The 19,964-nt window shown below is 46.6% G+C and overlaps 1 protein-coding gene across 1 annotated transcript in view; it reads right to left on the reverse strand.

Moving 5' to 3' along the window:
* The window catches only part of LOC128722896 (diacylglycerol kinase 1), a 34,351-nt gene extending 15,843 nt beyond the window's left edge, over positions 1-18,508 (reverse strand). The window contains exons 1-6 of the mRNA XM_053816583.1: positions 18,436-18,508; positions 18,278-18,360; positions 1,670-1,880; positions 1,424-1,609; positions 1,166-1,348; positions 404-526 (exon numbers count right to left, since the gene is read on the reverse strand). Coding sequence (XP_053672558.1) covers positions 404-526; positions 1,166-1,348; positions 1,424-1,609; positions 1,670-1,880; positions 18,278-18,360; positions 18,436-18,508 — 859 coding nt within the window. The remainder of the gene's footprint in view (positions 1-403; positions 527-1,165; positions 1,349-1,423; positions 1,610-1,669; positions 1,881-18,277; positions 18,361-18,435) is intronic.
* Positions 18,509-19,964: the final 1,456 nt, after the last annotated feature.

Consider the following 19,964-nt stretch of genomic DNA (forward strand, 5'->3'; position numbering starts at 1 on the left):
TTGGACTCGCCCAGCAAAACTTCAAAGCACCTTCAACACCGGTGTTGCTCGCACACCGAAGGAAAGTAAGTCCATTCACAACGTGACGACCCACCCATCGGTTCCATTGAATAGTAATTATAATTTCGCAACATTTAGCTCGCGCCTTTCCGCCGTCGGCTTTCCGCGCGAACGCGTCGGCATTATTTATGCTGACGTTCCGGTCGTTCGCGCGAGGTGTTTGTAAAGTAAAGGGCCGCCGTTCTAGGTCTCTAGTACCCTTTTTAGGTGGCGCCAAAACCAGACGCCACTCTGTGAAATTCTAAACAATACTCCAACTCGCGGATAGGTAGAACGTGAGATTAAAAAACAAACACAAACGCACACATACACAAATTAATAACGGCATGGTTCGTGTACTTACATTCCAGCTTATCCTCGGGTCGGCCGGCCTCGAGCAGCGAGAGGTAGCAGACGACGTCCTTGAGCGGCACCTTCAGCAGCAGCGGATCCAAAAATGATTGCTTTCTCGGAATCAGCCGCACATCTGAAACGAAGCGGACACGGGACCTGGGTTGAGAAAACACGCCCGTCAAATGCCCCAAACGCGTCAAACCCTCGGCTCCAGATGCGCCCTAAGCTGACACGGCACCGCAGCGGTTGAGGGATGATTGAAGGAAGCCACGTTGCGGCAGATGTCGGACCTGGATGCCCGCAGCCCTCCGGGAGGGTGACCGTTTTGGAGAAATTGCGAACCCACCCGCAGGGCCGATGCCTCGATCAGGCACTCTGATTTGAAACGCAACGCGTACGCTTTCGAAGGATCGAATTTGTCTCCACAACGAATCAGGGACACGCGCTGTGAAGCGGAATCGATACGCGGATTGACATGTGGATCGTGTGTTGGTGGGCCCGAGGAATTAAGCAAGATACAAAAAAAAACAACGGAAAAGGATCCGGTCGGATGGAAATTGACAGGTGCTTTCGCGATTCTATTCCCCAAGGTGGTGACACGTGTGATCCTTTTTTTTGTCTGTGCTACACGTGCCCCCTACCGTACGCGATCGATTTGGAAGGGATTTCAACCCATAGTGAGAGAGCCACCCCGAGTGAGTGAGAGAGAGAGAAAGAGAGAGAGAGAGAGAGCGAGAGAAAGAATTCGCGCTTGAAGCCGAACAATATTTACCTTCGATCCGACAGTTGACGGAGTTGTTGCTCTTGCGCGACGAGTTCCGGGAAATCTGCGAGTGGCTGTGTGAGTGTGAGTGTGAAGGGCTGGAATCGGCTGACCGGCGAAACGGAGGCTGCAGGATCGGCGGAGCACACCCCATCGGGCTCGGTGTCACCGTCAGCATCGGGTGGACGGTCCCTGCGAAAGGAAACCGAAAGTAGAGCCCAGAAGGCGTGGCGTTGGGGAACTAGGAGAGCGTACCCGGGTACGTACCGCATTTGCCCTTGTTGCCTCCAACACCGCTCTCACTGCCACCACCACCATCGAGTCCAAGATGACCGAGCGATTGCAGCTTATCGGTAAGGCCGTGTATCCGCTCCACAAAGCTGTTCCGCTGTGACTCTTGCGATGGCTGCGGCGTCGGAATGTCCACGATGCTGTTCAGGTTCGGTATGGAGCCTTCAAGTGGAGGTCGTTGCATTAGCAAATGTAAACCCATCGGTGAGCATCCTCGCTTACCTCGGTTGTGCGATGTGACTGGAGCGCAGGCCGCATTGCTGCTGATCGCCGCCATCTGGCTAAGGGCTTTCCCGTGGCTGTGCTGTTGCTGCTGAGCCTGGTAGAGGGCCGGCTGCAGGAATGATATGAACAGGTGCTTCGAGAGGTCCTCGGGCGTTTCACAGTCGAGAAACGAGTCCAGGAACTTGTGAAATCCCTCGTAGTCGATGTCCTGCGTGAAGCCAAGAAGAAGAAGAAGAAGAAGAAGCGACAGGTATAGGGCGGGCGTTCACTTCCGTCAATGTTTTACAAGTGCGTTGGGAAGGGCAAAAACACAGGCCAAACACTCGAAAAACTCCGCAACCGAGAGGGCGAGATGAGGCTTTCGTACTTTTGATCGAAATTGCCAACCAAACCACTTATGTGGGAGTGTCAGGACAGTATAATCTTTCAGGACCGCAACCGGAACGATGTGAAATGTTTCAAATGTGAAATGTTTCAACCGCATGTCGGTTTGCTCTTCGGGTGAACTTTGCACCGATGGTGATTCGTTTTATTCTTCAACACATGTCAAACCAGACACTCGTGTGGCGGAAAAGCACACTAATGCAATGGGGGAGAGCAAAAGAAAATATAATAAAAAATAAAACTGCGCAATAATCCCTGCGGACACACATTAAAAAATCGGTGGGCAGGGATTTCATCTGTCAGGGACGGCTCAGGATCGTGATAAGCGGATGCAGAGCGAGAGGGAGTGTGTGTCGAAAAATAGACTAACTAATGCGTTTGAATTTCCAACATGCTTTCAGGGACCTCGGGGCAGCTTGATCTGCATGGGAGCGATAAAGGCACACAAAATCCACCACTTAAACAAAGTACGCCGAGAATCCCACCCCATCGTTTGAGGCAATTTTCTTAATTCAAGCCATACTTTTCGATGGGTTTGTTACGAAGAAAATAAAAAAAGAACATCTTCGCAGCGTCCACTCAAACGGCCACCGGCTACCGATTATTTGAAAGGTTGTTGTGTTTTTCTTTCTTCCTCTATTCGCTCATTCTACATTCACAACCGTTCGCCAAACCGCTTGGCTCGTCCTGTAAGGCACATCCTCTCGATTGCAAGGCGAACGGTGTCATCTTTGCACCAAGAAGATTAACGAGTTTGGGGATCTGCGCATCTCCGGCTTCTCAAGTGACGCCTGGGTGCTTGAAGCCGGTCTCGAGTAGGAGAGCAAAAACAACAAACGCTAAGCAAAAAACGAACGAGAAAGATGAATCGACTCATTTCTTCTAATGAAATTGAAGAAATAACCCTACGCTGGAGGATAATGCGCCGAGCGTAATATCTCTTCGCACCGGATTTGGCTTGTCACGGTCGGGTGAGAAAGACAATTTGTTTCGAATTAAGCGCACTCGACGCACTCGAACGAGCGTCAGCATAATGGAGCCACCGAGTGCCCGAAATGGCATTTCCCTATAGGGCATTCCCTATATTTCCCTATAGGGGTGAACCCTTAAAATTGTTACACAAAATGCGCGATCCGATGCATCCACAAACTGACAAAGTCTACCGTGCCGGTTAGACCACAACCCGTCCGAATAGAAAGCTGCTGTTTAGTAACGCGGCAACTACCCGGTATTGCATATTTGATTGCAGCATTGCCCCAAAGCGCTCGGCACCGATTGCAGCCCCGATTGCTAAGCGGATTATTGCCGCAGTGTAATACCATTTTAAGCGCTCGGTCGTGCTTCTCATGCGGCGGTTTATCTTGGGCATGCCGCTTCGAGGGTCACTTTTTCGCTAGTTTCTTCATCGTGCCATCAATCAGCGCCACGCCAGCCTGAAGCTGTGCCTGAAGCGTGTATCAGCGGCCATTGCTTCGCGGTGCAGAGAGGCAGCTTTTAAGCCGTAATCTCCGGACTGCTCGCTGCCAGCTTGATTAGTATTCGCTGAACGTCGTATGCCGCCGTCGGGTAAGAGGGAAAGAAACGCCAAAACCGAGACTCGCGACTGGCAGGCGGGATCGAGACCGCGGGGGAAGGGCGTGAGAGGAAAGCTTAAGCCTCCTTGTTAAGGTTATAATCAAAATTTATTACCATCCCGTCATATCAGCGATCGGTTGGGGCAAAATGTGAGAAGGCAACGCTAGGCACATAAGGTTAGTGTCTTATGTCGAGTGCTTTACGGGGATGTACAGGGGTCGGGTGCGATGAGGCTGCAAAATTGGTTGCCATCATTTTTCGCACAACACACACTCACACACACAGCCAGTACGAAGCGACTGTTCATGGAGGCGCACCGTGAAACAACCGGAACATTTTCCCGGGATTGACATTTCGATGGATAGTGATTGGAAAGATGGGCGCCCGATGAAAACGGAAGCTTCCGGTTTCGCTCCACCCACTTCCCGAGGCCGGAAAGGCCACTCGTCCCACTCCACCCGATTTGCCACTGAGAAGTTAATTAGTTCGGAGCTATAATTATCAAACAACCGAGTGTGGGATTACGGGCCGTGCCGGAACAAACCGAATACGGCTCGATAAACAATGCTGACAGGGCCTTGCAGGGTTGGAAGGAGCGGTCTGGGCAAGTGAGGGTGTGTATCGTTTCATATATCCTTGCCGCCATCTTTCGCCGGTGATTGGGGAGCGAAATTATAAAGCGTAAGGAGCGTATTTTCCGAAACGCCCAAACGAGGAAAACGACTACTGACGTAACGAGACGCGATGACGCAAGCGAGTGTCCGCTTGAAATTCCATCCACTGAAGGGTTCGCCATTTTTGTGTCACTACGGTCCTTTTGCGGTAGTGTGTTTGCATTTTTGTTTAACTTTTTTCTATTCGCTTCCCTGCTAGCTGGCATGCTCACGAGGTCCTGAATACGGCGTACCATTGCACGGAGGCAACAAAAATGGAATATGGAAATTAAGTGCGTGCCCTTCATGACAACATATCGAAATTCCCTTTTCCAATATTTGGTTTGCCACGGGGACAGACCGTATTAACACCGTATGTCATTTTAATTTTGTCCCCGAAAAAGGGATGAAAATGATCAAACCGGAATGAAAGCCGGTGCCAAGTCAAACAGATGGCAATGTATTATAAAAAGGTGCTTTAAAAGGATGTTCAGATGTTCAACAGAAAAAAAAGAAGAGAGAAGAGAAGTTATATTCTAACGTTTACGCATTATAAAATTTAAAACAGCAGCAATTTGATTTGTATTTCCCAATCGAGGCAATTTGAAATTCAAAACCAGCACCATGGTAAAGCGAGTTAAACTAACGAGTTTATGGAGCTACACAAAACAACTTTCTCTTTCCATTTCTATTATCTCCCCATTTCTCCTCATTTCACTCACTCTTTCTCTCATTTTCACTTTCCCTCTCTTACAATCTTGATTTTGGTTGCTGTTCGAGAGTACTAAGAACAAGATGCTTGAGACTCGATCGTTTGTTTACAGAGAGATAATTACTTCAACGTTAATCGCGTTTATTACGGGGACAAACAATCCGGAAGGATTGTTTTACTTCACTCCGTTACTCTTCCTTCCCCCCCGCTCCCCTTTCTCCTAACCCTGCTTGACCAAGATGTTCCCTCGAGGGTCATCCGGTTTCGTGCTTACGGGCGTTCCAAATATCTTTTGGTCGGCGTGTTGGCGTTCCTCGCGCAGCCTTCCGGTTGGGAAAATGCGTCGCTACAATTCCGAAACGGGAACTGTTGTTTTCGCTCAGACGCACGAAATGGCTGCGGCAAAGGACGACCACCGTCCCTGGTCCTGATCCCACTCGGGTAAACACAATCGTTCGCTTGATTGTGAGTAAATTGCTCAAAGAAATGAAGCAACTTTCCGTCCGCCCGTCATCCATCGTTGTCCTGTACATCCCAGGTCGGGAAAAGTAGGACCTCCTTCACACCAAGCCGACCCGACATGAGAGCGAAACAGCTACGACAATCGGTAGCAGCAGGAGATATTGTTCCGGGAAAAAAGGAAAGAAATCAGAAATCATCCTCCTCGGGCGAAAAAGAACCATAAAAACGCGAGCATGATGCTGCCACCCAGATTTGGGTAGGGATACGAGAAGATCGTACCGGAAGGATTCGCACCATCGTCCTTCCCGGCCTAGGCAAGCAACGACGTGAACGACAAATGCACAAAATCGGAGGATGGCACCTCCATACGTAGGCATCCAACCCGTGTGTACATCTCGTCCTTGGCCTACGCTTGCTTTCGACGGTTGTTGACCTTCGCCTGATGTCGATGTCACGTTGATAGAAGAGAAAAAAGAACAACAATAAAAAGCACGGGACATCGCAACGGAAGCGCGTCTGCGAATGGCTTTCCGCTCGGCTTACGCACACGCGTTTGTTGCGTTGTTTTGTCGTCGCTCGTCACCCACAACCCCTAAAATTGAGCGAGATAAACCGATTACGCACGTGTGCGGGACTGGGTAGGAAAAATGTGTCCTTCAATTCGTGCGGACCCCTTGGGGAGCGGACCCTGCACCAGATGAAAGATTCCTGACGCGGTCTTTCAGAGATTCGTCCCGAAGGTCCCGGATCAGGGAATGGGGCTTGACAGACGTTAGTAACGTTTGAAGTCAGCACGGCAGCATTTTTCCCTCCGGTGTGTCCTGACGATGATCACTGGCAGAGGTTTTCCGAGGGTCGTTTTCCAGGAAACAACACCGTGTGTTGCCGATTTTCGCAACCGCCTGACAATTTGTACCACTTTCATAACCCGTCGCCCGGGTTTATTGGGAAATGGAACGAAATTCCTAGAACACGATCCAACCAGGATGGGATCCGGCAAGGCGATAGATGATGACGCAGTACATTTGATAGATTTTGGTGATGGCTGACAATTTTTCGCTCAATCACACATCCTTTCTTTGTTTTTAATGCATTTATTTCTATACAGCGATGTGTCCGTCAAACGAGCATATGAATAAAAGTATTAAGACTGACAGCAACATCCAAAAGAGGTATGATAATGCATGTGAATGATGAACATGGTGGGCTTGTTGCGAAGAAACAATTCATCACACATATATGGCCGCATAAAACTATTAACGTTAATGAATAATACCTTAGGACTTGAAAATTTGAGTGACAATTCAAAAGAGTTAAACTGGATCATGGTTAACTATAAAGCAACTTTATGATAATTGGCACCACTCGGTCACAATTCAAATCGCTCTTGTGGTAAGTTAAACAGATAATTAAGCCCCATGTACATTCACGAACAAAACCATCGTTCTCGAAGCTCTGCCAAGCCAACTATTTCCCTCCCAAAAGCGATGCCCAGAGCGCAAACACCTTGGCATTTGCTTTCGTATAACCTTCCAGCAGGCATAACTTTCCCTCACACGATTCCGAACGTCCAACTTTCTTGTTGGAAAAGGGCAATAAATTGCTAATTGCCTCGGAACCGCTCCGCGTGGTAGATTCCGTGCAATATTCTGCATTCAGCCGTGAGCCAGCTAGAGAATAAAACCACCCCTAACGAGCCACCCTGCCCATGGTCATTCCCTTCAGATGCTGCATTCGTCACCGGACGAAAGCCGTGCCAGCACAATCGCAGCACGATCATTCGTGACGTTGCGCGGCAAGCATTGCAACGAGATGAGACAGGGAGGCTTTTCCGTTGCACTCCCCATTCGTTGACGTCATTCGACGGACGTTGCTGGCGGTTCTGACGTCATCGTTTTTTGGCGACTGCCCAAAACGGTCCCTTGTGTGCACTTGTGGCATCGATCGGACACCGTACCAGGCATGGATGCCCGCGAGTATACGTTTGCAATATGCCACTTCGCTTTCATCCGCGTTACGCCCGCTTAGTAGACGCGTTGATGGAAGCGGGCGAGTAAAAGTTTAGTCTGTTTTTAATGGATCACATGAAGGACAGCTGTTGAAAAACCTTCCCCACCGGAAAACACCTCAGTAACTGAAGTGAAGGAATAGTTTTCCATAGCATGGCTGCATATTTCATGTGAAATGGTGTAAATTTATATTTAGATAGACGCAATCAGGGAAAAGGTATTTTTGCCGGAGACAATATTTGTTTCCTTCTGAATTCTTTCACTGATGGACAAAGTTTTTTTTAATTTCACGTCGTCGACGATCTTTCGTGGAAAAATTTGCACTACAATCGAGCGCGTGTAGAGCTTGGTATCGCTTCTAGGTAACGTGAAGAGACACTGGCAGCCGCCCAAGCAATAATAATCCAATTCCCGCGAGTAGCATGCCATGACAATTTCGGAATTTTGTTTCTACTTTGGTACCCCATTCCTGCAACCGGTTGTTACGGATTGGTTTCCGTTTTTGTCTCTGGAGTTTGGTAACACGGAGCAGTGTATTTTTTCAGTGAAGACCGCTGTAGCGGCACACTGGAAATATGCGCAGATTTCCGGCTAGCCATCGTTTAGCAAAAACCATGATTAAATGGGTCAGTTTACACGATGAAGTTCGTTCCATCGTTTGTTCCGGCGCTATGTCTATTTCCATGTATTGTCAATCAGCAAGCGCAAATCAAATTTTTACATCTGTAGGTGGACTTCGTGGAAAGAATACAACGAAATGTTGATCAAGTTTGTTTCTGATGAAATAAAATATCATCGGTTTCATTTCAGACGAAATTTACCAGGTAAGTTTTGGTTGAGAATATAGATTGAAACATTTTATTTTTGCTGCTTTGCGCTTCAAAAGCTATAGTTTAAATTTAATTTCTGACTATATCTCATTAAAACATCGTAAAGAAAAGCATTTACTTGTGAGTAAAAAATTATGTTAACACAGGCGTTAGATACAGTCGCAACATGCAACATGAACAGCCCAGAACTGTCCTTTATTTCAAGGAAGGGTCTACCGTGAAATCTAATCCGGTATTAGGACGATTTCCATCACTTGGTATGTTCGTCACAAAGGGAACCGCGCGTACGCTTTTTCCGACACTTATCCGGTCACGATGGGATAAAAATAAAATAAATGCTCCCTTACCACACGTGCTATGTTATGGTGATGAATTTAAAAGAGCATAAAATACGTCCATGAAGGAGAGTTCTATGAAATAAGTGCTAGGACAATTTATTTTAGCGTGATAAAATTGGAAGTAAAAATATACTGCAGAAAAAATCGTACATTAAACTTCGAGTTTAATAAAAACTTTTTGCACTCGTTTTCAGCTATATTAAAGGTAATAAAAAGCTAACAGAACCACTGATACGTGACACTGATTTCAATACCTATTAGAGTTTTATTATACGTTGATCCTTTCAGCCCCTCTAATCAGTAAATATCATGGAACATTGTTCAAATTGTAATTGTGACAAATAGGAGAACGTATATAAATTTTGTAGTAGCGTGCCAATGGAAAAGAGATGACAACAGCTATATATTTTATCACTGTACAATGGGAATGATAAATCGATATGCATTTAATATTACATGGCAGAAATGCGTACAGCAATTTGTATCAAGGAGTAATCTAAAAAACACCAGGGAATTACGAGCTTAAATCGGCTATAGCCTTCAGCAACAGCAAGGCGTACTAATAACCATCTGACGGTTCAGTGATCAGCTAAACCGTATTGTAACCGTACCCGTGTGGGTGCATGTGTGTGTGTAAATAATTGATCTTAGCTTCCGGCTGCATGCCAACATCCACCAGCGGCCACCCAAGAAAACTAGGCTGTAATTTCCGAATGCCCTACCATGCGAGATTATCCGAAGGCATTAACTCAATTATGCTCAACCGACCGGCAATCCGGGCCCGAGGGCTGAAGCGCCCAAGCGTCCCACCGCTGTAAGCAAGGTGAGGCCGGTAACCGAGGCTTGCAGAAACGCAGCTATGTTTGTTTTCTGACCGGGCACATCGGCTCCGTAAATTATTCGTTATTTACGAGCTGCTGCAGGAACGGCTAAACAATACGAAGTGGTTTTTGGGGTGGGAGAATAAGGGAGGTTTCTGCGGCACGTTGGGGAGAAGGAGGAAGACCCAAGCGGATTAGTTCGGGGCAGGGCTGTTGATTGCGAGCTTTATAGTTCGGTAGAAAATATTTGCCAAACCACCAACCGAGCAATGTTTGTCTTTGACCGAGCGGCGAGCTATTTTTTTTTCATCTGAATGTTACTCGGTCACTACTCTCGACGCCACGATCAAGCATCGGAAAGGGGGAAAATACCAAGGGGTGAGTTTTACTGCGTATCTTCTATCGTTGGGGATGTTGGGTGCATTTTTTTTCGTTTATGCTGCGCCGAGTACATATTTGAGCATAACTAACGAATATTTAATCGTGAGCTCCCTCGAAAGTGGAACTCCTTTCCGAAAATCCCCATCGGATGATGTTTGTCTTGGTTTGAAGTGTTGCGGCTCAGGGTGTTTCGGAATACATCGACTTATAATTGTGTTTAAACAACTACAAACCACGCGTCCTGCCAGGATTTATCTCGATTGGGGCTGCTTTTTACGTCACGCCAAAAACACAGTACGCATCGATGCATCCTGCCACTGTCGTCATGGCAACCGGAAGCGCTCCATTCGGATGGAAAAACCGTTGGCTCAACATTGACCTTTCTCCGAGCGAAAGGACGGTAGTATTGTTAGTGTAAAAATGTTTACACGTGCTTGGAATAACCCCCTTTCAAATGGGAAACTCCCGGGCGATTGGGTATCCTTCCGAGAAATGCCGGAACCGTACACGTACGCACCATACGAATCACGTACCGTGTTGCTTCTACCGCTGTCGCCACCTTTCACGACCTTCGTCGCCCGTCTCACGCTTACGTGGCCCTGCCCGTCCCAAGTGGCGGTGATAAAAATGGTGATTTCAGTGATTGGGTTAAATCGAGGCCCTGGTGGCTGCCCGCCGGTTGGATTCGTGTTTTTCGACAACCAAACACGATCGTCGTCCTCGATGTGGTGCTGTTGCTGCGAGATGTGGTGCCCAATTGGATCGGATCCAAATTAAATCACAACCCTCCTGTGATAACCGATATCGCTGTGGCTGTAATTACACGAGATGAACAGGAGACGCCATGGGACGGATGGGGTGTAATTATGGGTTATGGGGAATGAAAATCACTTTGATTCTTATCCGTGTGGTTTGGTTTTTATCGTTGCGGTTTCATCGTAGTTTTCCTGCAATGTCGTAATTCAAACAAACCCTTTGGAAAGCTCGTACTTGTTACGATGAATTGTTTTCGCTTGAAATGGAGATTCTTTAGGATTGAATTCTTTTCAATTTTTCTCAAGAACCTATCTCAAAGAGATGCGTCGAAAACGCGAATCATAATCCATTGGTAATTGGCAATGGGAAACTAAAAAGAAAACGAAATTATAAAGCAAGAGCCTTACCATCATACACTTCCAGGATGCGACAACTTAGCGTACGGGTCATGAATTTCCTTAGTACAAGCACGGACAAACTTTAGGACAAAGACAATCTCCCGAATAAGCTCGCGTATTCCGCGTACAAAGTCCTGCTATCCAGCCTAACGAACCGACAATTTTATTAACACGAACATTAACGCTATTCGCAGTACAGACCCAGAGCAGAGTGTCATCTGCACACCCGTGGAACTTTTCCATCGATAAATAACCTCGCTGAATGCTGTGGAAGCCCATTAGGGTGTTTTTCTTTTCCTCGAAAATCTCTGCGTTCGTCGCGTGGTGCTCTCGATTTCAAGAAATGATTAATTGCTTGCCAGAAGTGCGTAATTTTGAAAGGCGCTTCCGGGGGGCAGTTTTGCTTGGAAATTGATTCCAATTTTCGAAATTGAGTTTATGTTGGAACGAAATCGCCAACGTAAGGTGCAAGAATTAACGAAGCAGATCTTTTTGAGAAACGCGTTATCCCACCCATCAGCACAATCGGTTTGACATACGACGATCGTGTCATCATTTTCAAAGGATCATTTGAAGTAGCTGCTCGAGCTCCTCCCATAACTGCTATGCTCGGATCCCGGATGCACGCTCAACTGAAGGATAAGAAGGTTGGCTTTTCGCATGGAATTCCACCATTTACCCCGCGTAATTTTGGCTTACTCGTATGCACGCGTACTGCATGGAATGAAGTGCGCTCGTTGAATTCGCGGAGCGCACTCGTACGATGCATAGTTGACCTGTACTTTGAAGGTACAGCTTTTCCCGGCAGTGAAGGGGAGAAAGTGAAGCATGAGCCAGGAATTCTACCTATCCATGCTATTGTTACAGTGATGCGGAACGGAAAAGGAGATGAGGAGGAATGTTTTCCCAAAATTCTTCCCAAATCTCCCGGATGTTGGCATTAGCATGCGGGCTGCACTGCGATGTAAGCCATGTAGGGAACAGTAAGTCAACTAAGGGTCATGAGAACTAGATGAGGTATAACACTTTCTAGCTGGGTCAATTTCATAGGGCCATGCTATGTAAAACCACTTTCGTTTTGCCATTGCCTTGTCGGAAATTTGGAAGATTTTAGGGCATTGTGTGTTTCAATTAACGGTTACAATTTGAAGGCATGATTCATTTATACCCGTTGCATTTGTACTTTTCATATACAAGAGCTTTTGAACAAATGATCAAAATAAATGTATTTTCGTAAAATAAATTTGCAGTATATTAAGCCAATGAATTCTACCATTTTATACACTAAGTATTTATTCACAGTTGATCAGCTTAAGGCCGAAATGACGTTTGTTGATCGTAATTCAAATATAGATAACTGGAAAATACACGTACGGTTTGTGAAATGCTACTAACCAGTCGTCTCCGACGGTACTCCTAGTGTGCTTTTAATTAGTTTGCTGAGCAAATATAAACGGAAACCGAAAACAACCCGAGACGCTTGGCTGCACTGACGCAATTCCACGCAAGCACGAAGGACTAAAGTTTTCTAATCTTCTCCACTGGGGCCACGGGGTAACTGCAACGAATCGAGCGTTTTCCCAGCGAGCAAGCGGTCGTTCATCACACAGCAAAAGAGTACTGAGCCGGTGACAGACGGCACTTGAAATATCGCGTGTGGAAATAATTAGGTACCTAAGTGTCGTACCATCCGTGATCGGATCGCACCGTGCGCCTGGCGAGCAACTTTTACGATTGACTCGCCAATTTGAATAATATATTCGTGCCCGCACGCGTTCCGTGTCGCAGTCTAAAAGCCGCTCGGGTCCCGGAACGCCTCCAGGGAGTTTTTGTTGTGTGCCCTCGCTTGCGTGGAAAGTTATTACTTTCTTCCCCGGCTCAAACGGGTGTAATCAGCATTACCGCCTAAAGGGCGCTATTTGCAGTCCCACCTCCGGGTTTTCCGAATGGGAGCAAACTTTCACGGATAAATGCGGAACATTGGAATGTGAGCATTGCGGAAAAGCATCGCGGAAGTTTTTCCTTTCTTTTTTTTATTTTGTTTTCCACGCTCCACGTTATATCGGTGGCGTTTATGACACCTGCAGGAGAGATGGAGCCAGTCCCGGTGGTACGCGTCTTTTCAATTTTCAATATTCTTTTCACAACGGCATGGGAACAGACTTTTGCCTCTGAAAGCCGCCTCTTTCCTTAAACACACACACACACGCCGTTTGATGAAAGTGAGGTTTCAAATATTCACAACACCCCTACTTACGCTCCGTTGCCGGCCATTTTGTACGGCGATGGAAAAGCGTGGCAAAAGTTTTCGCCCTCTCACGGCTATCGGTTGCTTCAATTTCTTGGTCGGAGCCATCAGCACCAAGAAGTCGTATTACCCGAAACACCAAAGCATCGTCTTGGCGTTGGAGAAGTTTTGATTTTGTGCAGCTTCGCTGAGTTTTTGCGGCTGCCGCTGGTGCTGCTGCCTGCCGACAACTGCGGTTTATCGGTTGCACGCAGACCTGCGGTCCTCTTTCGCGGTCGCCCATTATCCGGGAGCTTTGTTTTTCGCGGCCAGCCGGGAAATCAAGTGGAAATGGGAAACCCGGGGGATGCCGAGCCATACCTCACTCATTAATATTCATAGCCGCGAAGAGAGCAAACACCATGTTGGGATGTGCCTGACCCGCACACGGAAGGTGTCGTGGGTAGTTTTGGACAGGATTGTCCCAAATTACTATCTACCCATCCTGCCCCACGTTTATTAGAGAACAGGCGCTTTTCGGAGGAAGTGGATTATGCTATAGCATGGTTTCCACAGTTTAAGAAATTCAATTTACAATCATTCTTGGGGATTGGTGAGTGAATTATAATGTCGTTGAATACGTGCGGTAAATGTTCCCAGGGAGGTATGGTCCCAGGGAGGTAGGTAGGGAGGTACTTCTGGCATATCTGTTCACGTAACATGCCGCACGGAGAGCTAATGGATCATTTCAAAATGTTGTGACTTCATCATCTTTTCATGTGACTTTGGCGACTAATATGAATCATTACGTAATGGTTACGTCGCGTCGACAATCGATCATTACATTTTAAAGAGCCAATAAAGTTAACGATAACGAAAATCTATAGGCTTTATGCTTGTGTTTCAATCCTAAGTGAAAGACTTTTAAAAATGGAATAGTTCTATGCATTGACATTCAGCCGTGGGATAAACATCTGGTAGAACTAATTTCAAACGCAAACTTGTTATCATTCTTGATTACAAACAAAAATTTTAAAAAATGCCATGAGAAATAAAACCAACATTCTGTAATTAAGTTGGTTTTGGAAGTTTTACTGTTTACGAAAGTTTACCGTTCGACCAGCTGGTTCGTTTGCCAGTAACAGCACTTTGAACGGCAGATTTATGCGTATCTAAACGATCGAAACGAATGGAAATGTCTTCCGCGAACTTTGTTACAAAACCTGCCGCCAGCTTCAATCCGGTTTAATCTTATTTGGCTTAAACGAAAAACAAACCATCTTCCGTTAACGGCAGACATTCTCTTGCCGCCACCCTCAGTCAGTACGGCCAGTTGTCAAGCTGTCGAAGTCTAAGCCACTCACAGCCGGTCACAGCCTAGAAGTGACTCGGTTGGGATGTTCTTTTCTCCTCCACCATTTCTCGGTAAGAAGCTTGTTCCGCATCGATGATAACCGGGTCGGGGGGAGATTCGGTAGGTGAAATCATCTCAAGGCACAGAAAAGGGCATTTTCTTTGCCCTTTTGTGTGTGCAGTGTGTTACTTTTTTTTCTCTATTTTCTTCGTTTGGCTTGCAGAAACTTTTGTGCGTCCCCATGCCCCCCAAACCGGTCCAGTTGGCTGGTATCGACGAACTCCGGCCGCATCGGAGTGCCGGACCGGGTGCGATAAATAGGGATAGGAAAATAAGGAAAACGCTACGTGATAGTGGTGTTGCCAATTTGTACCTATTTGCATTCCGACCCGGCCACCGAAGCGGCAAGTGAGATGGCGTTTTGGGGCAATCTTTTTTCATTGCTCAATTATTTTCGCAAAGGTGAAAAGGTGGACCAATTTGCCTACCGATTGTGATATGCTTTGCGCGTCGGGCTAACAAGCAATCCTTATACCCGTTCCCGGACATTGATCTCGAGGATGGGGCCACAGAAAAGCAAATGTTTCCACACGTGCACCACAGCATTTTTTTGAATACGAACGCACTCTGCCTTTCCGAGGGATTTGAAGATAAGCCTTTTATCGAATCAAACCCACTTTTAAGAACCTCATTGAAGTGGGACAAAAAAAAGCGAAAGAAGAGGTTAACGTAATCCTTCAATCCCGATACTATTACTTTTTCATGGCTAGTTTGCTTTGAAATTGACCAATTGATGTTGAGAGTGTTTGTATGTTAGCTACACGGCTTGGATTTTTCTTAACATGTGGCATTATCTGTTAAATGATTTGATTTGATTTATATCACGGGAAACTTCAGTTAATAAACATTTGTTGTATCTCAAAGACAAGCAAATCATCATTCAATGCCGCTTCGTTATCAATGCCCACTGTATAAATGCGGTTGCGACGAATTAATTCAAATCACAAACTCTCAACCGCACAGTGGGAGCATCGAAATTTGCATAAATTTCAATCTAGCTTCGCAAACGCATAATTTAATGTCACCACACGATCCGGAAGGAACATTTCCGTCGCCAATTCATTTTCAATTCGCTTCCGTATGTGATTGAGCGCAGCAAATAATATGAACCATCCCTTGTTAGTGCAGCTTGACAGCTGCTTAAAGCTGATATAGCGCCACCATGCTCAATCAGTGATTTGCTATTGGCTGAAAGATATTTCCCACTTCACTGAATCCTCCTTCCCTATATTATCGGCTTTCTGAGTAAGTCAAATGAGAACTGGACGAGCGGAAAAATGAATCAAATGCAGGAATACACCGATTGATTGGTATTGAATTTCATCCCTCTCGACGCACGTGTAAGATTCGAACGTGATTTGCTATCATCCGTCCCTTAGTTTCCTTAGCATAATAGTTTCCGGCAGGCCGGAAATAGATGGCAAAGAAAGCACACCGGAGCTTTCGGCTTTAAGTGTACGGCAGAAAAATCACACCGGGGGTTCACCTTCTTTGCTTTGTAGGTTTTCTTTCGCTAGAAATCACCTTTTCCTTTCGCCTTTTCCCGAGCAACGAAAATTGAATTACGCATGTCGAAAGCGTGCCCAATGTAAAGCCGGGCTTCTCGGGTGAGCTGGGAGCAGACTGGCGGATAAATTGATAACATAACCACACTTTGAAACCGGCATGCTCTGAGTGGGTGTGCTTTATGAGATCGGAAAACACTTGCGACACGGTGAAACAAGGGTGAAGCCAAATAAAACGAAAAAGCAGCCTACAATAAACAGAGAAATCTGTCGGGAAATTGTTGCCAAGATGGAAACGCTTTCTATTCCCATCTAGGAACGCGAGTCACTGCAGGTGCCGGTGGTGACAATGATTCCTGACGGTATCACCACGAACGAGCGCGGCACCCGTGTCTGCCAGCTTCTGCCATAAAGCATCTGTGCGCTCGAACGCCTATCAGGGACACCGGAAAGTGAGCGAAATTGTGCTACCTTTTGTAACGGGCCCTACCAGCGCCACTGCCTGGACGGAGCTGAAAATAATGCCTCGAGCTGGCATCCACTTTCGACACGTCGTTTATTTCTTTCACCGGCGCTCAAAATCACACGCCACGAGCGGGCACGAAGCTTGGAACTGCGGTCGTGGGTTGAGCTTTTCACCCAACTCAGAACGATAGAGCGACATCGAGAATGTGAAGGATGCCGGAACCTCTTCAACGGGAGCGTTTTCCTTGACGGATATCATCGTCGTATAATCGGAAGATAATGCTGCACTTTATGATGGATTGAGCGAGCGGAAAGACACCAACGTCAGGTCATGTATTGATTTTACACTTAATTTTCACGGAATTTTCTAGCTCCACCAGCTTTCTGCCCATATTTGTGCGGCAGATAGAATTACATTGGAGAATTAGTAACACTATAAATTTCCTTTAACTAATGGCGGATTTTTCTCGAACGCAATAGCAGAAAGCAGCCCCACCTGATAAACTTGATTTCATTGAAAATTCAATTTAAAAGACAATAAAACCCGAGAAATATAGCATTACCGCAAAAAGAAATAATCCTTGAGACCGACCGTTGAACGAACCCTTTACCAAATGCCCTAACCGAGAGGAGAGTAATCGTCGTCGCATTCATCACTCTTTCACCGGTGGCCGGCGGTGCCATTTGCCGAACCTGGCTCACCAAAAAAGGTCAAAGCAATTCCGGATCCCTAATCCGCATGCGAGAGGCGCCAACGACGATGGGGATTAGCGTGCGAGCCACACGGACCAGCAAATCCGAAACCTTCGTGCGAACGTGTGGGAGGCTGAAGGATTTGCCTCTTCCAACGCTCCTGAAGAGTGGGGACAGTTTCTGCCCGTTATTGATATCCGAAGCATCGGGTTTCGTTTTCTGATTCTTCGTTGGCACTCTGTTCTGTTTTCCCCCCAGTTCCAGTTCAGCTTTCAAAAAGCGTCCTCAGCGTCCTTTAATCCATCCCCGCTTCGCTTTATGGTCCGGCGATGATTGGCCATTATTATCCCAGTGCGACTGGGCTTTAAATCCGGGCTCCGGAGGTCACAAGGAAGAAACTTTAAGCGGCAAGATTCATGGGCCCGCCCACGGTGGATGGCAGATTTATGAGACCTTCCATCGTGCGTCCTGGCTCGCGAACTGGGGGACGGAACGCACGAACAAATTCGGTCTCTTTTCAGACATGGGGAATGATAATGCTGTACGATCGGTGGTTGGAAGATGCTGGAACGGTTCAAGGCTGAAATTCGCAATCAATATTAATACGAAATTTTGCTCCCACTGTGGCGAGCGATAACACCGGTGGCTTGCTTCCGACCGTGCGGCAAAGTCAGGGAAAGTAGTGATATTTCTTGCCTAGTCTTCCGTCGACCGGAGCTGACCGGTCGTACCATCTGCCAGGTGGTGCCCATAATTTCCATCTGATTTGGCCCAATTCAATTACGATTCTCACCCAACGGTGGAGCTATCGTTAGCAGCCGATAAAAGCTCGGCTCGACTGTTGTAGCCGGCCCGGGAAGAGGATATCGGCCTCGGATATAAAACTCTCCGCGGTAACAGAGAAGTGTACAGTGAGTGAGAGGCAACGCCACGGGTGGAACGAAATTTGAAAATACACGAAAGCGAAACCATCAATACTTACCCCATCCGGGTGGAATCGCGCCGCGGACGGTGTGGCCGGTGAGCAGAACTCTTGCAGCACAGTCTGGAGCTTTTTCGTCGAGTCTGCGGGCGGGAAAAAAACACGTTGTTAGACTCTAACACAACATCGAAGAGCTACCCAAACACCCGCTAACTCACATGAGGCCAAATCCTGCAACTGCTGAAACTCGCTCGGCGAGAGCTTTTCCCATTTGTGAATGTTCGAGGCCATTTTTTAGCCGTACTCCGCTCTGCCGTTTTTCTCCTTGGTCACTGGTTCACGACTAGTCCCTCCGCGTGACTGCTGCTTGGTGGTACTTTTCACTTTCTTTGTGTTTGTCGCGCGATCCGGTTGCCGCACGGGATGGTCTCTGTGGAATTGGACAAGAAGACGGGCCATGAAGCGAAACAAAAGGACATTGAGAACAAGTTTTAACAAGCTAAAATTGGGCGATCACAAGATAAAGGACGACAGGATGTGCATGAGGCTGGGCTGGAAAGTTTGAATTTTATTATATAAATTTGTCAAACTGGCAAAAGTGTAGCAAAAGGCGCTCGAACAAATCTTCTAAACAGTTCGGTTTTGTGATGATTCAAAGCGAATATTGTTAACACGAGTCACAATAAATTGAATTTAATGAAAAGAATAAGACACTGATTGTGGAAAAACTGATTGTGGTATATTTTTTAATGTAAAATGAATAATTTTCAACAGCTGATGATTCGATATCACCCATTCCGTGTAGAGAGAAACCCAAATTCATCCTGCAAACTGCAACACACTTTTTCGAAATGCAAATGCAACCAGAAACACATTTCCTGCTTACTTAGATGCAATCAATATGCACTCAGCGCTTTCCACTCACTTCAATTATCGTCCAAACCCTGGCCAAAGTGAACCACGCCTCGGAACGTTTCAATTTTATCATCCATCAAACGCCGCGCGTCGGCGAAAACGGGCGGGCGTGCAAACATTTGCCGACTCATCTGATTTGCGCGCATCCTACAAGCAAATGGGAAACGCGGATTGGTTCACGTGGCCCAAACATCAGCACCGATGGCAACGTTTGCCATCCGAATCGAAGCGAAGGAAAGTCTGGTCCATCCTCGCTGCTACCAGTGGGCCGAAGTGGCGACGAATTCAAAGAAACCTCGAAACGCTTTGTCCGTAACGGTTGCATCAGTTGGATGCATTTCCCTGGATTTCACTATTTTCACATCGTTTTTATTTTCCATCCACCGTGCCAGCTGTACGAAATCATGGTGATGCTATCGAGGTCAAGCGTCATTTACTGCTCGAATCGATTTATCTTTCCAGTGCGATTGATTGCACGTTACGTTGGCATTATCCTCGTTACGGAATTGCCACCAGTACGCGCGGTAGTTTGCACCGACAAACATACGGGTTTAAACACTGGATTCACTATCAATCTGGCGTATATTGAGATATTTTCAGGAGAACTGGACTTCCTGAAACTCATCGGAGAGCTCGAAAATGCGAACGATTTTCTTTGGGGTGCTTTTGTGCATTGCATTTGCTTGAAAAGGGTTTGCATTTTTCACCCGGAAAGTTGATAATGATGTTCGGAAAGTCGGAAGTAGATCGGAAGAGACGTGCTAAGTGGAGTGTGATTCCGAGAGATAAATGTTTGATTGTTGATGAACAGATATGTGTGTTGAGTAAAAAT

Source organism: Anopheles nili, chromosome 3 (assembly GCF_943737925.1).
Source record: "Anopheles nili chromosome 3, idAnoNiliSN_F5_01, whole genome shotgun sequence".
Classification (NCBI taxonomy): Eukaryota; Metazoa; Arthropoda; class Insecta; order Diptera; family Culicidae; genus Anopheles; species Anopheles nili.